Here is a 21,505-nt window from a genome sequence, read left to right as displayed (position 1 = left end):
GCTCTTCAATCAAACAAAAGAATGATTCGAGCGTGTATTCCACGGCGCAGTTGTTTATTCCTGCGCGTACGAGATGATTGCTTCATTCTTCAAGGTGGGAAAAAAGATCAAACTGATTATTGATAAAAAATTAGGGTTTGAAATTTAGATAATTAATTTCTTCTGCTTAACCCAAGAACAAATTGGATCAATTTTTAATAAATCAAATTCAGTTAAGATAGGGGGAAATTCATATAGCAATTTCTGAGCCGTATGAGGTAGGAAGATAGGCGAGGGGAAATGAGCACATTGGTCGCCTGTCAACACACTGCAACTTGGCACAGAGTAACACCAATTACAGAAGAGTGCTGCTATGCACACGACTTGTTCCAGCCGATTGTTGGACGATACTGCAATTCAGGCCATCGATACCTAGGACTAGGTGCAACACAGCCACTAGATTAAGAATCGTGCTTGAATCGTCCAACAGCTATCGGCTGTGAAGTAGTTTCGATTACAGAACATGAATATGATAACAAAGTGACACTCGTCTTAGAAAAAAAATGCTTATTTATCAGTTTGAGACAACTTTTCCCCAGAAGTACGCTCATTGTGGCAGACGCAGCAAACCACCTAGAGCTAATAGTTTATTCGGAGTAGCAATAGCCTGGCCGGCTGCTTCACAGTAACCAAACGACAAACTTAGTCAGAACAAAGTCCACAGACGGAACAGCGACAGCCAATCACTCGCACAGCACCGCGCCCTCCTCCAGGGAATCCTCCTCCGCCCGCCATGCGAGGAGGTTGGCGAGCTTGCCTTCCTTGACCAGAGGGTGGCTCTGCACACTCTCGGCCTCGAAGCAGTGGAAGACGGACCTGGGCGACCCGGCAGAGACAGCAACCTCTTCGTTCGCGGCAAAGCTCTGGTAGATGAGGACGCCCCCGCAGGGGAGCTCCTGCTCCACAACGTTGTTGCAGTCGTATGCCTCAGCTTCGAGCTTCTTGCCCCAGGTGGCGGCGTGGCCACGGCCACCGAAGATGGTGACCGCCACAGAGAACTCTGAAGGGCCAAAGCACCGGAGGACCCTCTTGACGATGTCGCCGTAGGCCAGGGCGGAGGCGTCCATGCCCATGACCTCGTAGCTCGCGTAGCTGAAGCCGTCCTCGGGGGTCACATGGATGGTGGAGACGGCAGATCCGTTGATGGCGTTCATGGAGTAGCCGCAGGGCTCGAAGTCGAAGTCACAGACCTCCATCTCAGGGATAATGTCAGAGATTCCAGAGAGCTTGGTCATCTCCTTGGCACAGGAAACGTGGCCATCAGCTTGAGTCTTGAAGAAGACAGAGGCCTTCTTCTTGTCCAGCCCAGTCATGCACATCTCCAGGGTGACCATGGGCTGCTCAGGTTGCTCGGTGGCATAGTAGATGTGCCACTTCTGGCCAGGCTTCGCTGGGTCTCCGATCACATAAGCATTGCCACCAGACTTCAGGTGGCCGAAGTAGCGGTTCAGGACATCAACCTCCTCAGAGAAGCTCCTGTGGGGAGCAGGCTGTGCGCCGGGGAAGATGAACATCCCACGAGAGTACTTGACGGCAGCAAGCGGCATGCACAGCTCTTCAGCAAGCTCAAGAATCCTAGGAATGGTGAGCAGGAGCATGGTAGTCCCACAGGTCTTGATCACAATCTTCTGAGAATAGATGAACAGGCTGGACTCAGATAGCACATACGAGTCGAAGTCCTTGTTGGAGAGCTCGGACACAATGGTGCACCGTGCAAGATCAAGAACAGAGTCAATCTGGGCCCTAGAGAGGGCGCGCAGGCCACGACCATGAGGGTCGGCAAAGATAGATGCCTCGGAGAAGGTGATCTCGAGGCGCTTCTCGTAGCCCTCGAACCCGATTGCAGAGGTCGGGGCAGCCATTGTTGCAGTTTGAGTCAGAAAGCAGAGCAGAGAGGAACAGAGGGAGTAAGACTAGAGAACTGGTCGATTATCGTGAAGCAGGCCAGAGAGATTGGTGGGAGAAAAGAGTCAGAATAAAATTGCATAAAAATCCTAAACTACGGGAAGGGGATGCCAAAAACGATATCAGGATGGCTTCTTCGCGCACTGCAGGAGATGAAAAAATGTCACATGGTTAGCAACAAATCTGGAGATAAAATGTCTAAACAGAAGTGAGACTCGTGTTTGAGAATTGTCCTTACGTTCGAGTATGCAGCAGAGAACTTCTTGGCGCCTCCAGCAGGTCGAACGTCTTCAATGCTGTAGCCGAGGGGAGCTTCGTACATCAGGGAACTACTACTGCTAGACTTTTTGCCACCCTTTGACTCCATTAGCACATTCACTAACTGCAAAATGATAAGAGGGGTTAGACAACAGATTCTAGCAAAACTTTCATGGATAGATTCTAATAGTCACAGCAGGGACGGAATGCTGTAGAACATAACAGGCCTAGAATCATATTGGAAAATTCAACCACGAACATGTGTGCCGTATGAAACTTTGTGACTCTACGGGAGCAGATGCATATTTTAAAATTAATTTTACACAATTTAATTCAAATAAAATCATCCATGATGCCATAAGCCACGGCAAATTCTTACGCGTTGGATTTTTGACTTGCTAAACATTATAACGGCCAACAGCTTTTCCAGCAAACCAAAACTAACTACGAGCAATCCATCTACAAGGCATAGCTCAACGAATACATCCCAGATCTAGATGCAAACTACTACTACTACCAGAGATCAATTCTCTGGCAGAAACTAGCGCACATAATCATACGGTAAAAGGAAAACAACTACAGCGCATAACAACATGACCTAGAAACAAGAGATCCACAGACTACCGCAGATAGGGAATTATCTGGGTTGGCCGAAGAAACTTACAGGTTCCTGGGAAAAATTGTATGGTAACCCCGATCCCGAGCGCGCCCGCTTGTTCCGATTCCGATCTCAAGAATTCCCACTCTCCCGACACAGATCTCGAGCACTCCCAACGAGTTCTGCTCTCTCTTTTTTTCTTATCTAGCTGTGGTGGCGGCGGCGAGACGGTGGGGGTGGGAGGAATTCTTGTGCAACGAGTTTGCGTGCGGCTGAGGGAGGAACCCTCGTCCCGGCCCGTTATTTATAGCTCCGCTTAGCGGAGGCGGGCTCCCGTGGCCGCCACGGAAGGACCCGGCCCGCGCGGAGGCCCGTGAGCCGGGTGGACGCGCCGCGGGGCCCGCCCCGGGGTGGGATTCGCGGCTGTGAGCGACCGTCCACGGTGCGCCGGGTCTAGGTGGAGTGGCTGGTGGAGGTCGCTCACGTGCTTCTCTGAGGTTCCGACGGTTTCCGCAGCGCGTTGGGATTGACAGCTGGGGACGCGTGGGATTCGCGGCTGTGGTGCCTCCGGCTCACGGTGGACCGGGCGCGGGGAAGCCTCTCGGGGTTGGGGCGCTTCTGTGAGGTTCGGACTGCTTCTGGGGGAGGACAGGTGGGGTCCACCTGTCGGGGCTGCGATCGGGGCACGTTCTGGCTGACTCGGACGTGGGGTAGGCTTTGAAGATTCGGATGCCCAATAATTGCTCGGCGTGGTTTTGAAGTTTCGTGACTAGACGGCATGTGCGACTTGTTTTCCGCTGCGAACAAGCCAGGAATCTGTTTACCATGCCGAATTTTAACTCCTCGAGCCAAAAACTCTGGACAATACTCCACCACTCAAAAGCGTATCAAGATTATTCTGTGGGAAATGTTATCCGCCGAACGTTTCGCCAGGGGCCAATCCTAACGAACGCTCTCAAAACCTCCCTCCAAATTAAACAAAATGTTATGGTAGTTTTGCAAAATGCTACCCAAACTCGCCCAACACATATAACACGTCATTCGGGGGTCGCAAATGCAACCCTACCTGGCGAACTGTTGCCGGCTATAGGGTCCTATTTTTTCGAGGAAAAAATGTATTACGATTTGTGGTCAACCAGCCGTACATCCGTGTATACAAATTATTCGGCATGACAAACTGTTTACCATGGGATATTTTAACACTTGAGGTTCGCCTAAAAAAGCTCTCGAGACCCATGAAAGATTTCTGTACAACCTACTATATAAAATAACAGTTTTAGACAAACTTCCTTCCATTTTGCCAAACACCACCGTTCGAAACCATATATTATGAGCATTTATAGTCGGGCTCCTCAAACGCCTTCTATACTTCCACACGACCGGGGGAGGGGGGGGCACAACATCGCAACTTAGTCAGGCTTCTCAAACAGGTCCTATACGTCCAAACTGTCTCGGGTGGATATAGGGAGGCCCGCATGCGCCAGGACATGTTTACCACGTCGGATCCGACAAACATGACCCACCACAAACTTCATCAAATCCCTGTGACCTAGCCGGACCAATATTTTCCTTGTCCTCTCTCCTCCCTCATCTGCGTCAGCTGTCCCCTAACTCCGCCGCCGTCTTGACCCCTCGGCGCCGCCATCACCTGTAACATCCCAAATTTTCAATTTGAAATGTTATACATTAGAACATCATTGCATAGCATATTTTATTGCATTTCGGCAAATCCTCGAAATCCTAAGCAACTCAAGGACCCTAGGAGAGAGTTGGGGATTTTCCCGGTTTTCATATTTGATTTTTTTATCAAATAATGAAACAAGGATTTTTGGTTTTAATTATTTTTCTCTCCGAAAAATATTTCGTATTAAAATAAATGAGAGGAGAAAATATGACTTCTCCAAAATAATTGAAATATTGGAGGAAAAATATTAAAATCAAATATTTGATTTTATTCGGATTTTATTTGCAATTTTAATTGCATTAGAAAAATTGCACGTTTTCAAAACTGCATTTTTGGGCCAAGAAAATGTTCATCTCGTTCTAATTATTTTAATTAGACTGTGAAAATTTGTTTTGGCATTTTTGGATTTTTATTTATTTTGCTATGATTTTTTTTAGGTTCGGCGAAATTATTTAAAAAAAACTCGCGAAGCGCGCCGACTGGGCCGAAACCCAGCCGACGGACCAGCCCAGCCCCGCGCCTCGTCTCCCTCCTGGAGACCGAGACGGAGACCGCCGTCGCCCCCAGTCCCGCTCGTCACCGCCGCCCCTTGCCCCTTCCCCAAGGCAGCACCCCCCTCCTTAAATACTCCCCCGCCGCCCCTCTCCTCACCCCCGCCCCGACCCGAAGCCGCCCCGCCGCCGAGAGGACCCGCCGGAGCAGGAGCCCGCCGCCACCGCCTCGGGAAGCCCCGTACGCCGCCGCCCTCGCCGCCCCCGACATCGCCCGAGCCCCGCCGCCATTTCCCGAACCCGCCGGAGCCCCGTCCCGACCCCGCCGGAGTTCCGCCGGACCGAGGTAGCCGAGCCGCCGCCGCCGTGCCGGTTTTTTTTAAAACCGTTCAGTTTATTTTTTTCCAAAACCCTAGATTTATTTTTTTATATAGATCGGTTTATTTTTTTTCTTCGATTTAGTTAGTTAGTGAACGTTCACCGATCCGTTCGTTTTAACGAACGTGTTCGTCGGTTTGTCGCAGCTAACGAACGTCCGTTCGTTTAATTGTTCGTCAGTTTTCTTTTTGTCGGATTTTCCGCGATTACCCAGATCGCGATTTCTGATCAGATTTTCGTTCTGGTTTATCTTTTAGCTCGTTTATCGGAATCAGGCGATTCAAGCGCCTAGAGTTTCGTCTCAAAACTCTCTTTCTGTTTAACCTATTCAAACAAGTTTTTGCTACTGTAAAATTTGACTTAGATCCAGGTTAATAAACGAAGCTTGTTTCTTTCGCCGTTTGACTTTCGTTGCTTCGTTTGATTCGATTCTTTTTGCAAACCGGAGTTCTTAAGTTGAAATTTCTGGTTAGATCTTTATTTGAGTTTTACCTGTGCATTAGATGAGTGCTTATTGTTTGCTTGTTTGTTTGCGATAGAGTACCCGGAGTGCGCCGCTTGCTACTTCGAATCTCTAAGTTTCACGGATCATCAGCAAGGCAAGTAACACTTTGATCATACCTCTTTTACTACCCAGTTTTATTGCATTAGACCAACCCTCAAACATTGCATGGTTGGGATCTAATTAAGCTGTGGGAATTGGGAAGTAGTTGAGGGAGTACCTATTACCTGTTATTATCAAACCTTTGGGAGTTACTTCTACGTTTGCTTATATTGCTATGCTATGCTAGTAGACGTGGATTGGGTTTGAGTGTTACCATGACAGATGTGAGATTGTTAATTAATGGTTAACCTTAAGGTGGCAACTAAAACTCACATCTGGGTGGATTGAGGTACCTGGGTATTCCAGGATTGCCTGTTTTCTTTTGGACCGCCACCCAGGTTCAAAGGGATCATGAGATTATTCATGCTAGAAACTTCCGTGTGCAGCCGCAAGCTATTATGGGCTCTAGCATAGTTGAGTAGGTTGTGTGAGCTCTTGGAGAGGTAGACTAGCAGATGTAGGGGATGTAGGTGGTACTGTCTACCCGGAGTAGAGAGTTAACGCTTCTGAAAGACAATGTCTCCGTCATCCGTTTCTCAAACACCATGAAGTGCGAGAATCCCAACGGAGGAGATCGAGTCTTGTGGGGAAAAGTGCACAAACCTCTGCAGAGTGTATAAACTAATCATGGTTAGTCGTGTCCCCGGTTATGGACATCTTGAGTATCTAGTACTTGGATTATCATGTGAATCTCATCATGTTACTTTAATTAATTTTGTTGGGTTAATGATGATACTTAATTGGGATTGAGAATGCTGTCAACCATTCTCAATGTTTAACAACCACCATGATAGTTAAATAAAATTTATTCCTTTGCGGTAGGGAAAAAATTGGCTTTTCGCAAAATTGTAACCATAGAGCCTTCTACCAGCCATATATGCATGGAGTATAGCATTATTATGTTCATTACTCTCTATGTGTTATATTGCCAGCATATTCCATGTGCTGACCCGTTTTCGGGCTGCAACGTTTCATGTTGCAGACTTTTCAGACGACGAGTAAGGTGCCTTAGGTCGTGGTCTTATACTCAGTGATGCCGTTGGAGTTGATGGACTCACTTATCTTCCAAGTCTTCCGCTGTTATCGTATTAGATGGCCTTAAGCCATATTTTGTCATACTTATTTCTCTCTTGAGATACTCGATGTAATAAGTGTGTGATTGCTACTCTGTTATAAATCCTCCATTTGTACTGTGCGTGTTAGCATTACTGATCCAGGGATGACACTGGTGCACGGTAGATCAGACTGTTTGAGGTCTGGTCGCTACAAAGGTGGTATCAGAGCACACGCTGACTGTAGGACACGACCACTAAGCTTAAACCCTAGAACACTACTCTCTTCTCATTTCTGACTCCTCTCCACTTTCTACTCTTTTAGGAATGGCGGATGCAAGGAACAAGTTCATGCAACCGGATGAAGATACACCTTTTGGACGACACTTGAAGGAAGTCACTAAGTACCTAAACATCGGAATACCAAGCTTCACCGAGACCCACAATGCCACACTACTAGAAGAGGAGCGCTGGAAGATTCAAGTTCAAATTCCTGGAAGGACGTTTACACCAGTCACTGAGCCTATAGAGTTTTCCTTTGATGCACCAACCTGGAGTTTAGGGAAGAGCATGGCAGCCCACATCTCTATGGGACGCATTGGAGAAGTCTACCGCAGGGAGCTTAAGGATACTATTTATCAGATCTGTGGACGCCGAGATGAACAATGGGAGATGATCAGCACCAAGAAGGATGGATCAATTGCAGCTTTCATCCAGGAGCAAAACCAACACATTCGTCGCCAGGAGAACCGGATGTGCGCAGACATGATATATCTGAAGAAGGCATTGACCAAGATCACGGAGTTGGAGGAAGAACTCAAGGCTACACGCGATGGATGTGACGAGGAGATCGCCACGTTGTTGGAGAAGAACGGTGAACTGATACAGAAGATCGAAGTATTCATGGGAGACCCATCACCTGGAGGACAAGACGACGATTCTACTTGCCCGGATAACTACATCATCATTGACGACACCGACTCGGACCCCAGTGAAGATGACTTTGTTGATGAAGCTGGAGCAGATATCATGGAGTCTTCGACCGATCAAAATTTCTAGTAGACCACCAAAATCAGTAGTAGTATTTCCCCATGTATATAGTATAGTCCGAGCACTTTTGTAACGATAGATAGATCGATTGTATGCCTTGTTTGATTTGATTGAGTGATATTGATTGTGTTTTGTCTCATGAGCATATGGGTAGTGTTTTCCCTCTAGACCTCATTCTATTCTAAATTCTCATCTTTTCTAAACCTATCAGATGCCTCCGAGACGCGACACCGGATTTGTTTTCCCACCGGAGATCACTCAGTTGATTCAGCAGCAGAATGCCCTGATGCAAGTGTTAGTACAGAACCAAGGCAACAACAACAACAACCCACCACCACCACCTGTTGATCACTTAGCCCGTTTCTTGAGGCTAAATCCGCCGGTGTTTTCCAGCAGCACCGAGCCGATTGTTGCAGATGATTGGCTCTGCAAAGTTGGAAGGGAGTTGACCACTGCAGGATGCACGGATGCGGAGAAAGTGCGTTTTGCCGCACATCAGCTTGATGGACCCGCAACATCATGGTGGGAGAATTACACAGCCACCCACCCTATTGACACTGTCACATGGGACCAGTTTCAGCAAGCTTTCCGTACTGCCCATGTTTCAGCAGGAGCTATGGCTATGAAGAAGCGTGAGTTTCGCAACCTACGCCAAGGAGGACGCACCGTAGGCCAGTATGTGGAGGACTTTAGTAATTAGCACGTTATGCTCCCGATGACGTTGCTACAGATGCAGCCAAGCAGGAGAAGTTTCTCGAAGGACTGAATGATGAGCTGAGCATGCAGTTGATGGTAGCAACCTTCACCAACTACCAGGAGTTGGTAGATAGAGCTCTCATGATTGAAGGGAAGCAACAGCAGATTGAAAACCGTAAGAGGAAGTATGGACAAGGGAAGTACAATTCTGGAGCTCAGCAGAAGCCACGTTTTACCCCGAAATCGGGAGGACAGTTTCAGCATACCCATGGAGGAGATAGTTCGCACAACCATAATGGACCCAAGAATGGTAATGGGAATGGAGGAAGCAACGGGCAGAACCGTAATAACCCATCTACCCCAGCCAAGAGGGATCTGAGCCACATTACTTGTTTCAAGTGCGAGAAGACTGGACATTATGCAACTGAATGCCCAGAAGCCCAGAATGGAAATGGCAATGGAAGCTCTGGGAAGAAGCCTAACCCGTTCAATAAAGGACAAGTGAACCACGTTTACGTGGAGGAGGTTGAAGCACAGCCTAATGCAGTAATAGGTAAGTTTTTGGTTAAGTCATTTACTGCAACCGTTCTTTTTGATACTGGTGCATCGCATTCATACATATCAAGGGGATTTGTGGATAAGTATAAATTGCCCACCAAAGTTCTTAGAACACCTATGTTAGTAACCTCGCCAGGAGCAGAGTATATGGCAAGCCAAGGATGTTTTCAGATGCCACTGGCCATAGGTAGGCATGTTTTCCCCTCAGACCTAATAGTTTTGGAGTCGCAAGGTTTGGATGTGATTTTGGGAATGGATTGGCTATCGATGTATGGAGGAAACATCGATTGCGCCAGTAAGACGATTTTGCTTACCACCCCAGAAGGAAGAAGGATTAAGTATGTATCCTGGCATATGCCGAAGAGGACTCAGGTGAATTCCTTATCAGGAGTTGTACAGGAGGAAGTACCAGTGGTGAAAGATTACCCGGATGTATTTCCAGAAGAGTTGCCAGGCATGCCACCAGATAGAGACATTGTGTTTTTGATTGAACTTTTGCCAGGCACAGGGCCAATATCTAAGAGACCGTACAGGATGCCCGCAAAAGATTTGGAGGAGATTAAGAAGCAGATTAAGGAGTTACTGGATAAAGGCTATATTCGCCCAAGTTCGTCACCTTGGGGATCACCAGTACTTCTAGTGGAGAAGAAAGATGGATCGTTGAGGACGGTTGTTGATTATTGTGGATTGAATGAAGTGACCATCAAGAACAAGTACCCACTGCCAATGATCAATGATCTGTTTGACCGATTACAAGGAGCTAAGGTATTTTCCAAGATCGATCTACGATCAGGATACCATCAGTTAAAGATTCGAGAGCAGGATATACCTAAGACGGCTTTTACCACCAGGTATGGGCTGTATGAGTATACCGTTATGTCATTTGGTCTGACTAACGCACCTGCCTATTTCATGAACCTAATGAACAAAGTGTTTATGGAGTTTTTGGATAAGTTCGTTGTGGTGTTCATTGACGACATTTTGGTCTACTCAAAGAACGAAGAGGAGCATAAGGAGCATTTGCGTTTGGTACTTGAGAAGCTCAGAGAACACCAGTTATACGCCAAGTTCAGCAAATGTGAGTTTTGGCTGAAGGAAGTTGGATTCCTCGGACATGTTATATCCGGAGAAGGAATAGCCGTAGACCCCGCCAAAGTTCACACAGTAACAAACTGGGAATCACCCACGTCAGTTGGAGAAATCATGAGTTTTCTTGGACTTGCAGGATACTACCGGAGGTCATTGAGAATTTCTCGAGAATCGCTAAGCCCATGACAGAGCTGTTAAAGAAGGACATCAAATTCAATTGGACTGAGGAATGTGAAGCTAGTTTCCAAGAGTTGAAGAAACGTTTGGTTACATCACCGGTGTTGATTCTGCCAGATCAGCGCAAGGAATACGAAGTATATTGCGACGCTTCACGTCAAGGACTTGGAGCAGTGCTAATGCAGGAGGGAAGAGTTGTTTCATATGCTTCACGGCAACTTAAACCCCATGAGAAGAATTATGCCACGCATGATTTGGAGTTAGCAGCCGTAGTGCATGCGTTGAAGACATGGAGACATTTTCTCATCGGAAACCATTGTGAGGTGTACACGGATCACAAGAGTTTGAAGTACATTTTCACGCAGAAGGAGTTAAATCTCAGGCAAAGGAGATGGTTGGAGCTCATTAAGGATTATGATATGAAATTGCATTATCACCCAGGGAAGGCTAACGTAGTAGCTGATGCGTTGAGCCGCAAGAGCCATGCTAACACCCTCATGACCGGAGAATTACCGAAATCATTAGCCGAGGATCTTCGCGAGCTATGTTTGGAGATAGTTCCAAGAGGCTATTTAGCAACGTTGGAAATTCAGTCTACCTTGATGGAAAAGATCAGAGAAGCTCAGAAGACAGACAAGGAGATTGACGAGATAAAGGAAAGGATGAGCAAAGGTAAAGCCAAGGGATTTCGTGAGGATGAGCACGATACCTTATGGTTTGAGGACCGCGTTTATGTGCCCAATGATCCGGAGATCAGGAAGTTGATCTTGCAAGAGGCCCATGATTCACCGTATTCGATTCACCCAGGAAATACCAAGATGTATTTGGATTTGAAGGATACTTTCTGGTGGACCAGAATGAAGAAGGATATTGCAGAGTATGTAGCAGTTTGTGATGTATGTCAGAGAGTGAAGGCAGAGCATCAGAAGCCAGCAGGATTGCTACAGCCATTGCCGATACCCGAATGGAAGTGGGATAAACTAGGCATGGATTTTATCACGGGATTGCCCAGGACTCGTTCAGGCTATGACTCAATATTGGTTGTAGTCGATCGTTTGACGAAAGTAGCTCATTTCATCCCAGTGAAGACCACTTACACCAGTGCTAAGTTGGCAAAGATATACATGACCAGGATCGTATGTTTGCATGGAGTTCTGAGGACCATTGTATCAGATAGAGGAACCCAGTTTACCTCGAAGTTATGGAATCAGTTACATGAAACTTTGGGAACCAGGCTAGAATTCAGTACAACTTTTCACCCATAGACAGACGGACAGACCGAGAGAGTCAATCAGATTTTGGAAGATATGCTGAGAGCTTGTGCGCTAGATTATGGATCTAGTTGGGACGACAAATTGCCATATGCAAAGTTTTCTTACAACAACAGCTATCAAACCAGTTTGAAGATGGCCCCTTTCGAAGCTTTATACGGAAGGAGGTGTAGAACACCATTGTTATGGGACGAAGTTGGAGACCGCCAGTTGTTTGGACCAGATTTGATTAAGGAATCAGAACAGAAAGTGAAGTTGATTCGCGATAGGCTCAAGGTAGCCCAGTCCAGGCAGAAGAGTTATGCGGATTCTAAACGTAAGGAGACAGTTCACAAAGTCGGAGACAGAGTTTATCTTTGAGTGTCACCACTTCGAGGAGTGAAGCGCTTTGGAGTTAAAGGAAAGTTAGCGCCCCGTTTTATCGGACCATACAGAGTTTTGGAGCGTATGGGAGAAGTTGCTTACAAGCTGAAATTGCGTGAAGGATTGTCAGGAGTTCATGATGTATTTCACGTTTCCCAGTTAAAGAAGTGCCACGCAGAGATGGCTGAGATACCACTGAGAGACACAGTGCCCCTGGAAGCGAATCAGTTGGAAAGTGATTTGACCTATGAGGAGAAACCAGTTAAGATTCTTGAGTATGCCAGCCGAGTCACCCGCAGCAAGGTTATCAAGTTCTGCAAAGTTCAGTGGAGTCACCACACTGAAGATGAACCCACCTGGGAGCGAGAGGAAGATCTACGGAAGAACCACTCTCACCTATTTTCTAGCCAACCCAAATCTCGAGGGCGAGATTCATCTTAAGGGGGTAGGTTTGTAACATCCCAAATTTTCAATTTGGAATGTTATACATTACATCATCATTGCATAGCATATTTTATTGCATTTTGGCAAATCCTCGAAAATCCTAAGCAACTCAAGGACCCTCGGAGAGAGTTTGGGATTTTTCCCGTTTTCATATTTGATTTTTATCAAATAATAAAACGAGGATTTTTGGTCTTAATTATTTTTCTCTCCGAAAAATATTTCGTATTAAAATAAATGAGAGGAGAAAATATGACTTCTCCAAAATAATTGAAATATTGGAGGGAAAATATTAAAATCAAATATTGGATTTTATTCGGGTTTTATTTGCAATTTTAAATGCATTAGAAATTGCACGTTTTCAAAACTGCATTTTGGGCCAAGAAAAATGTTCATCTTGTTCTAATTATTTTAATTAGACGGTGAAAATTTGTTTTAGCATTTTTGGATTTTTATTTTTTTTCTATGAGTTTTTAGATTCAGCGATATTATTTAAAAAAAACGCCGAGCGCGCCGACTAGGCCGAAGCCCAGCCGACGGCCCAGCTGCCCCGCGCCCTGTCTCCCTCTCGGGCACGACAGCGCCGCCGCCGCCCGAGTCCTGCTCGAGCACGGCCGCCGCCCGCCGCCTTGCCCCTCCCCCACGGCACCCCCTCCTTTTATACCCCGACCCCGCCCCCTCTCCCTCACCCCGTCCCCGCCCCGATCCGAAGCCGCCGCCGCCCGAGGAGACGCCGCCGCCGGAGCCCGCCGCCGCCGCCCGAGGAGCTCGCTGCCCCGACGCCGTACGCCGCCGCCCTCGTCGCCCGCAGCCCCGCCGCCCCTCGCCCGACCCGCCGGAGCCCCGTCCCGAGTCCCGCCGAAGGTTAGCCGGAGCCGCCGCCGTTCGCTGTCCTTTTTTTAAAAAAAAACCACCTCGGTTTAATTTTTTTTGAAACCCTAGTTTTTTTTATATAGATCGGTTTATTCTTTTCGCTTTATTTAATTAGTGAACGTTCACCGACCCATTTGTTTTAACGAACGTGTTCGTCGGTTAGACGTTGTTAACGAACGTCCGTTCGTTTAACTGTTCGTCAGTTTTCTTTTTTGTCGGATTTTCCGCGATTATTCCAGATCGCGATTTCTGATCAGATTTTCGTTTTCGTTTATCTTTTCGCTCGTTTATCGGAATCAGGCGATTCAAGCGCCTAGAGTTTCGTCTCGAAATTCTCTTTCCGTTTAACGCACTCAAACAAGTTTTTGCTACTGTAAAATTTGACCTAGATCCAGATTAGTAAATGAAGCTTGTTTCTTTCACCATTTGACTTTCGTTGCTTCGTTTGATTTGATTCTTTTTGCAAACCGGAGTTCTTAAGTTGAACTTTCTGGTTAGATCGTTATTTGAGTTTTACCTGTGCTTTTGATGAGTGCTTATTGTATGCTTGTTTGTTTGCGATAGAGTACCCGGAGTGCGCCGCTTGCTACTTCGAATCGCTAAGTTTCACGGATCATCAGCAAGGCAAGTAACACGTTGATCATACCTCTTTTACTACCCAGTTTTATTGCATTAGACCAACCCTCAAACATTGCATGGTTAGGATCTAATTAAATTGTGGGTATTGGGATGTAGTTGAGGTAGTACCTATTACCTGTTTATTATCAAACCCTTGGGAGTTACTTCTACGTTTGCTTATATCGCTATGCTATGCTAGTAGACGTGGATTGGGTTTGAGAGATATTCACGACAGATGTGAGATTGTTAATTAATAGTTTACCTAAGGTGGCAACTAAAACTCACATCTGGGTGGACTGAGGCACCTGGAGAACCCAGTGTTGCCTGTTTTTCTAAGGACCGCCACCCAGGCTCAAAGGGATCATAAGATTATTCATGCTAGAAACTTCCGTGTGCAGCCACAAGCTATTATGGGCTCTAGCATAGTTGAGTAGGTTACATGATCTCTTGAAGAGGTGGGCTAGCAGATGTAGGGGAAAGTAGGTGTAACTGTCTCGGTCATCCGTTTCTCAAACATCATGTAGTGCGAGAATCAAGCGGAGGCGATCGAGTCTTGTGGGGAAAAGTGCACAAACCTCTGCAGAGTGTACAAACTAATCATGGTTAGCCGTGTCCCCGGTTATGGACATCTTGAGTAACTAGTACTTGGATTATCATGTGAATCTCATCACCATGTTACTTGAGATACTCGATGTAATAAGTGTGTGATTGCTACTCTGTTATAAATCCTCCATTTGTACTGTGCGTGTCAGCATTACTGATCCAGGGATGACACTGGTGCACGGTAGATCAGACTGTTTGAGGTCTGGTCGCTACAAAGGTGGTATCAGAGCACACGCTGACTGTAGGACACGACCACTAAGCTTAAACCCTAGAACACTACTCTCTTCTCATTTCTGACTCCTCTCCACTTTCTACTCTTTTAGGAATGGCGGATGCAAGGAACAAGTTCATGCAACCGGATGAAGATACACCTTTTGGACGACACATGAAGGAAGTCACTAACTACCTAAACATCGGAATACCAAGCTTCACCGGGACCCACAACGCCACACTACCAGAAGAGGAGCGCTGGAAGATTCAAGTTCAAATTCCTGGAAGGACGTTTACACCAGTCACTGAGCCTATAGAGTTTTCCTTTGATGCACCAACCTGGAGTTTAGGGAAGAGCATGGCAGCCCACATCTCTATGGGACGCATTGGAGAAGTCTACCGCAGGGAGCTTAAGGATACTATTTATCAGATCTGTGGACTCCGAGATGAACAATGGGAGATGATCAGCACCAAGAAGGATGGATCAATTGCATCTTTCATCCAGGAGCAAAACCAACACATTCGTCGCCAGGAGAACCAGATGTGCGCAGACATGTTAGATCTGAAGAAGGCATTGACCAAGATCATGGAGTTGGAGGAAGAACTCAAGTCTACGCACGATGGATATGAGGAGGAGATCGCCACGTTGTTGGAGAAGAATGACGACCTGATAAAGAAGATCGGAGTATTCATGGGAGACCCAGCACCAGGAGGAGAAGATGACGATTCTACTTGCCCGGATAACTACATCATCATCGACGACACCGACTCAGACCCCAGTGAAGATGACTTTGTTGATGAAGCTGGAGCAGATATCATGGAGTCTTCGACCGATCAAAATTTCTAGTAGACCACCATAATCAGTAGTAGTATTCCCCCATGTATATAGTATAGTCCGAGCACTTTGTAACGATAGTTAGATCGATTGTATGCCTTGTTTGAATTGATTGAGTGATATTGATTGTGTTTGTCTCATGAGCATATGGGTAGTGTTTTCCCTCTAGACCTCAATCTATTCTAAATTCTCATCTTTTCTAAACCTATCAGATGCCTCCGAGACGCGACACCGGATTTGTTTTCCCACCAGAGATCACTCAGTTGATTCAGCAGCAGAATGCCCTGATGCAAGTGTTAGTACAGAACCAAGGCAACAACAACAACAACAACCCACCACCACCACCTGTTGATCACTTAGCCCGTTTCTTGAGGCTAAATCCGCCGGTGTTTTCCAGCAGCACCGAGCCGATTGTTGCAGATGATTGGCTCCGCAAAGTTGGAAGGGAGTTGACCACTGCAGGATGCACAGATGCGGAGAGAGTGCGTTTTGCCGCACATCAGCTTGATGGACCCGCAGCATCATGGTGGGAGAATTACACAGCCACACACCCTATTGACACTGTCACATGGGACCAGTTTCAGCAAGCTTTCCGTACTGCCCATGTTTCAGCAGGAGCTATGGCTATGAAGAAGCGTGAGTTTCGCAACCTACGCCAAGGAGGATGCACCGTAGGCCAGTATGTGGAGGACTTTAGTAAGTTAGCACGTTATGCTCCAGATGACGTTGCTACAGATGCAGCCAAGCAGGAGAAGTTTCTCGAAGGACTGAATGATGAGCTGAGCATGCAGTTGATGGTAGCAACCTTCAACAACTACCAGGAGTTGGTAGAAAGAGCTCTCATGATTGAAGGGAAGCAGCAGCAGATTGAAAACCGTAAAAGGAAGTATGGACAAGGGAAGTACAATTCTGGAGCTCAGCAGAAGCCACGTTTTACCTCGAAATCGGGAGGACCATTTCAACATACCCATGGAGGAGGTTCGCACAACCATAATGGCCCCAAGAATGGTAATGGGAATGGAGGAAGCAACGGCCAGAACCGTACTAACCCTTCAGCACCAGCTAAGAGAGACCTGAGCCAAGTCACTTGCTTTAAGTGCCAAAAGACTGGACATTATGCCAATGAATGTCCTGAAGCCCAGAATGGAAATGGCAATGGAAGCTCTGGGAAGAAGCCGAACCCTTTCAACAAAGAACATGTGAACCACGTTAGCGTGGAGGAGGTAGAAGCTCAGCCAGATGCAGTAATAGGTAAGTTTTTGGTTAAGTCATTTACTGCACTCGTTCTTTTTGATACTGTTGCATCGCATTCATACATATCAAGGGGATTTGTGGATAAGTTTAAGTTGCCCACCAAAGTTCTCAGAACACCTATGTTAGTAACCTCGCCAGGAGCAGAGTATATGGCAAGCCAAGGATGTTTTCAGATGCCATTGGCCATAGGTAGGCATGTTTTCCCCTCAGACCTAATAGTTCTGGAGTCGCAAGGTTTGGACGTAATATTGGGAATGGATTGGCTATCGATGTATGGGGGAAACATCGAGTGCGCCAGTAAGTCGATTTTGCTTACCACCCCAGAAGGAAGAAGGATTAAGTATGTATCCCGGCATATGCCGACTCAAGTAAATTCCTTATCAGGAGTTGTACAGGAAGAAGTACCAGTGGTGAAGGATTTCCCGGATGTATTTCCAGAAGAGTTGCCAGGCATGCCACCGGATAGAGACATAGAGTTTTTGATTGAGCTTTTGCCAGGCACAGGGCCAATATCTAAGAGACCGTACAGGATGCCCGCAAAAGATTTGGAGGAGATTAAGAAGCAGATTAAGGAGTTACTGGATAAAGGGTATATTCGCCCAAGTTCGTCACCTTGGGGATCACCCGTACTTCTAGTGGAGAAGAAAGATGGATCGTTGAGGATGGTTGTTGATTATCGAGGATTGAATATAGTGACCATCAAAAATAAATACCCACTGCCGATGATCAATGATTTGTTTGACCGATTACAAGGAGCTAAGGTATTTTCCAAGATCGATCTACGATCAGGATACCATCAGTTGAAGATTTGAGAGCTGGATATACCTAAGACGGCTTTTACCACCAGGTATGGGCTGTACGAGTATACCGTTATGTCATTTGGTCTGACTAAAGCACCTGCCTATTTCATGAACCTGATGAACAAAGTGTTTATGGAGTTTTTGGATAAGTTCGTCGTAGTGTTCATTGATGACATTTTGGTTTATTCCAAGAATGAAGAGGAGCATAAGGAACATTTGCGTTTGGTACTTGAGAAGCTCAGAGAACATCAGTTATACGCCAAGTTCAGCAAATGTGAGTTTTGGTTGAAGGAAGTTGGATTCCTCGGACATGTTATATCCGGAGAAGGAATAACAGTAGACCCCGCCAAAGTCGACACTGTGACAAACTGGGAATCACCCACATCAGTTGGAGAGATCCGGAGTTTTCTTGGACTTGCAGGATACTACCGGAGGTTCATTGAGAATTTCTCGAGGATTGCTAAGCCCATGACAGAGCTGTTAAAGAAGGACACCAAATTCAATTGCACTGAGGAATGTGAAGCTAGTTTCCAAGAGTTGAATAAATGTTTGGTTATATCACTAGTGCTGATTCTGCCAGATCAACGCAAGGATTATGAAGTATATTGCGATGCTTCACGTCGAGGACTTGGAGTAGTGCTAATGCAGGAGGGAAGAGTTGTTTCATATGCTTCACGAAAACTTAAACTCCATGAGAAGAATTATGCCACCCATGATTTGGAGTTAGCACCTGTAGTACATGCGTTGAAGACATGGAGACATTTTCTCATTGGAAATCACTGTGAGGTGTACACGGATCACAAGAGTTTGAAGTACATTTTCACGCAGAAGGAGTTGAATCTCAGGCAAAGGAGATGGTTGGAGCTCATTGAAGGATTATGATATGAGATTGCATTATCACCCAGGGAAGGCTAACATAGTAGCTGATGCGTTGAGCCGCAAGAGCCATGTTAACACCCTCATGACCGGAGAGTTACCGAAATTATTAGCCGAGGATCTACGTGAGCTATGTTTGGAGATAGTTCCAAGAGGCTATTTAGCAACGTTGGAGATTCAGTCTACCTTGATGGAAAAGATCAGGGAAGCTCAGAAGACAGACAAGGAGATTGCAGAAATAAAGAAAAGGATGAGTAAAGGAAAAGCCAAGGGATTTTGTGAGGATGAGCATGATACCTTATGGTTTGAGGACCGCGTTTATGTGCCCAATGATCCGGAGATCAGGAAGTTGATCTTGCAAGAGGCCCATGATTCGCCGTATTCGATTCACCCAGGAAATACCAAGATGTATTTGGATTTGAAGGATACTTTCTGGTGGACCGGAATGAAGAAGGATATTGCGGAGTATGTAGCAGTTTGTGATGTATGTCAGAGAGTGAAGGCAGAGCATCAGAAGCCAGCAGGATTGCTACAGCCATTGCCGATACCCGAATGGAAATGGGATAAACTAGGCATGGATTTTATCACGGGACTGCCCAGGACTCGTTCAGGCTATGACTCAATATGGGTTGTAGTCGATCGTTTGACGAAAGTAGCTCATTTCATCCCAGTGAAGACCACTTACACCAGTGCTAAGTTGGCAAAGATATACATGACCAGGATCGTATGTCTGCATGGAGTTCCGAGGACCATTGTATCAGATAGAGGAACCCAGTTTACTTCGAAGTTTTGGAATCAGTTACATGAAACTTTGGGTACCAGGCTGGAGTTCAGTACATCCTTTCACCCACAGACAGATGGACAGACCGAGAGAGTCAATCAGATTTTGGAAGATATGCTGAGAGCTTGTGCGCTAGATTATGGATCTAGTTGGGACGACAATTTGCCGTATGCAGAATTCTCTTACAACAACAGTTATCAAACCAGTTTGAAGATGGCCCCTTTCGAAGCTTTATATGGAAGGAGGTGTAGAACACCATTGTTATGGGACGAAGTCGGAGACTGCCAGTTGTTTGGACCAGACTTGATTAAGGAATCAGAACAGAAAGTGAAGTTGATTCACGATAGGCTCAAGGTAGCCCAGTCCAGGCAGAAGAGTTATGCGGATTCTAAATGCAAGGAGACAGTTCACGAAGTCGGAGACAGAGTTTACCTACGAGTATCACCACTTCGAGGAGTGAAGCGCTTTGGAGTTAAAGGAAAGTTAGCGCCACGTTTTGTAGGACCATACAAAGTTTTGGAGCGTATGGGAGAAGTCGCCTACAAGCTGGAATTGCCTGAAGGATTGTCAGGAGTTCATGATGTATTTCACGTTTCCCAGTTGAAGAAGTGCCACGCAGATATGGCTGATATACCACTGAGAGATACGGTGCCTTTGGAAGCGATTCAGTTGGATAGTGACTTGACCTATGAGGAGAAACCAGTTAAGATTCTTGAGTATGCCAGCCGAGTCACCCGCAGCAAGGTTATCAAGTTTTGCAAAGTTTAGTGGAGTCACCATACCGAGGACGAAGCCACCTGGGAGTGAGAGGAAGATTTACAGAAGGACCACTCTCACCTATTTTCTAGCCAACCCGAATCTCGAGGGCGAGATTCATCTTAAGGGGGTAGGTTTGTAACATCCCAAATTTTCAATTTGGAATGTTATACATTAGAACATCATTGCATATCATATTTTATTGCATTTCGGCAAATCCTCGAAATCCTAAGCAACTCAAGGACCCTAGGAGAGAGTTGGGGATTTTCCCGGTTTTCATATTTGATTTTTTTATCAAATAATGAAACGAGGATTTTTGGTTTTAATTATTTTTCTCTGTGAAAAATATTTCGTATTAAAATAAATGAGAGGAGAAAATATGACTTCTCCAAAATAATTGAAATATTGGAGGAAAATATTAAAATCAAATATTTGATTTTATTCGGATTTTATTTGCAATTTTAATTGCATTAGAAAAATTGCACGTTTTCAAAACTGAATTTTTGGCCCAAGAAAATGTTCATCTCGTTCTAATTATTTTAATTAGACTGTGAAAATTTGTTTTGGCATTTTTGGATTTTTATTTATTTTTCTACGATTTTTTTAGGTTCTGCGAAATTATTTAAAAAAACTCGCGAAGCGCGCCGACTGGGCCGAAACCCAGCCGACGGCCCAGCCCAGCCTCGCGCCTCGTCTCCCTGCTGGAGACCGAGAGGGAGACCGCCGCCGCCCCGAGTCCCGCTCGTCGCCGCCTCCCCTTGCCCCTTCCCCAAGGCAGCACCCCCCTCCTTAAATACCCCCCTGCCGCCCCTCTCCTCACCCCCGCCCCGACCCAAAGCCGCCCCGCCGCCGAGAGGACCCGCCGGAGCAGGAGCCCGACGCCGCCGCCTCGGGAAGCCCCGTACACCGCCGCCCTCGCCGCCCCCGACGACGCCCGAGCCCCGCCGCCCTCGCCGCCCTCTCCCGAACCCGTCGGAGCCCCGTCCCGACCCCGCCGGAGTTCCGCCGGACCGAGGTAGCCGAGCCGCCGCCGCCGTGCCGGTTTTTTTAAAACCGTTCGGTTTTTTTTCCGAAACCCTAGATTTTTTTTATATAGATCGGTTTATTTTTTTTCTTCGGTTTAGTTAGTTAGTGAACGTTCACCGATCCATTCGTTTTAACGAACGTGTTCGTCGCTTTGTCGCAGCTAACGAACATCCGTTCGTTTAACTGTTCGTCAGTTTTCTTTTTCGTCGGATTTTCCGC

At 46.3% G+C, this 21,505-nt stretch overlaps 1 protein-coding gene across 1 annotated transcript; it reads right to left on the bottom strand.

Annotated features, from left to right (window-relative positions):
- Nucleotides 1-531: 531 nt before the first annotated feature.
- LOC109775250 (S-adenosylmethionine decarboxylase proenzyme) lies at nt 532-3,015 on the bottom strand. Its single transcript, XM_020333999.4, has 3 exons — nt 2,867-3,015; nt 2,183-2,326; nt 532-2,087 (listed from the first exon to the last, which is right to left on the bottom strand). The coding sequence occupies exon 3, from the start codon at nt 1,899-1,901 to the stop codon at nt 723-725; it is 1,179 nt and encodes a 392-aa protein (XP_020189588.1). The 5' UTR covers nt 1,902-2,087; nt 2,183-2,326; nt 2,867-3,015; the 3' UTR covers nt 532-722.
- Nucleotides 3,016-21,505: the final 18,490 nt, after the last annotated feature.

This window comes from Aegilops tauschii, chromosome 2 (genome assembly GCF_002575655.3).
Source record: "Aegilops tauschii subsp. strangulata cultivar AL8/78 chromosome 2, Aet v6.0, whole genome shotgun sequence".
NCBI classification, from domain to species: domain Eukaryota; kingdom Viridiplantae; phylum Streptophyta; class Magnoliopsida; order Poales; family Poaceae; genus Aegilops; species Aegilops tauschii.
Note: the sequence above shows the minus strand (reverse complement) of the source record. Positions and strands in the feature narration are given on the sequence as shown.

Excerpts from the sequence above, each read along its gene's own strand:
- LOC109775250 (XM_020333999.4), bottom strand. The coding sequence starts at position 1,901 with ATGGCTGCCCCGACCTCTGCAATCGGGTTCGAGGGCTACGAGAAGCGC.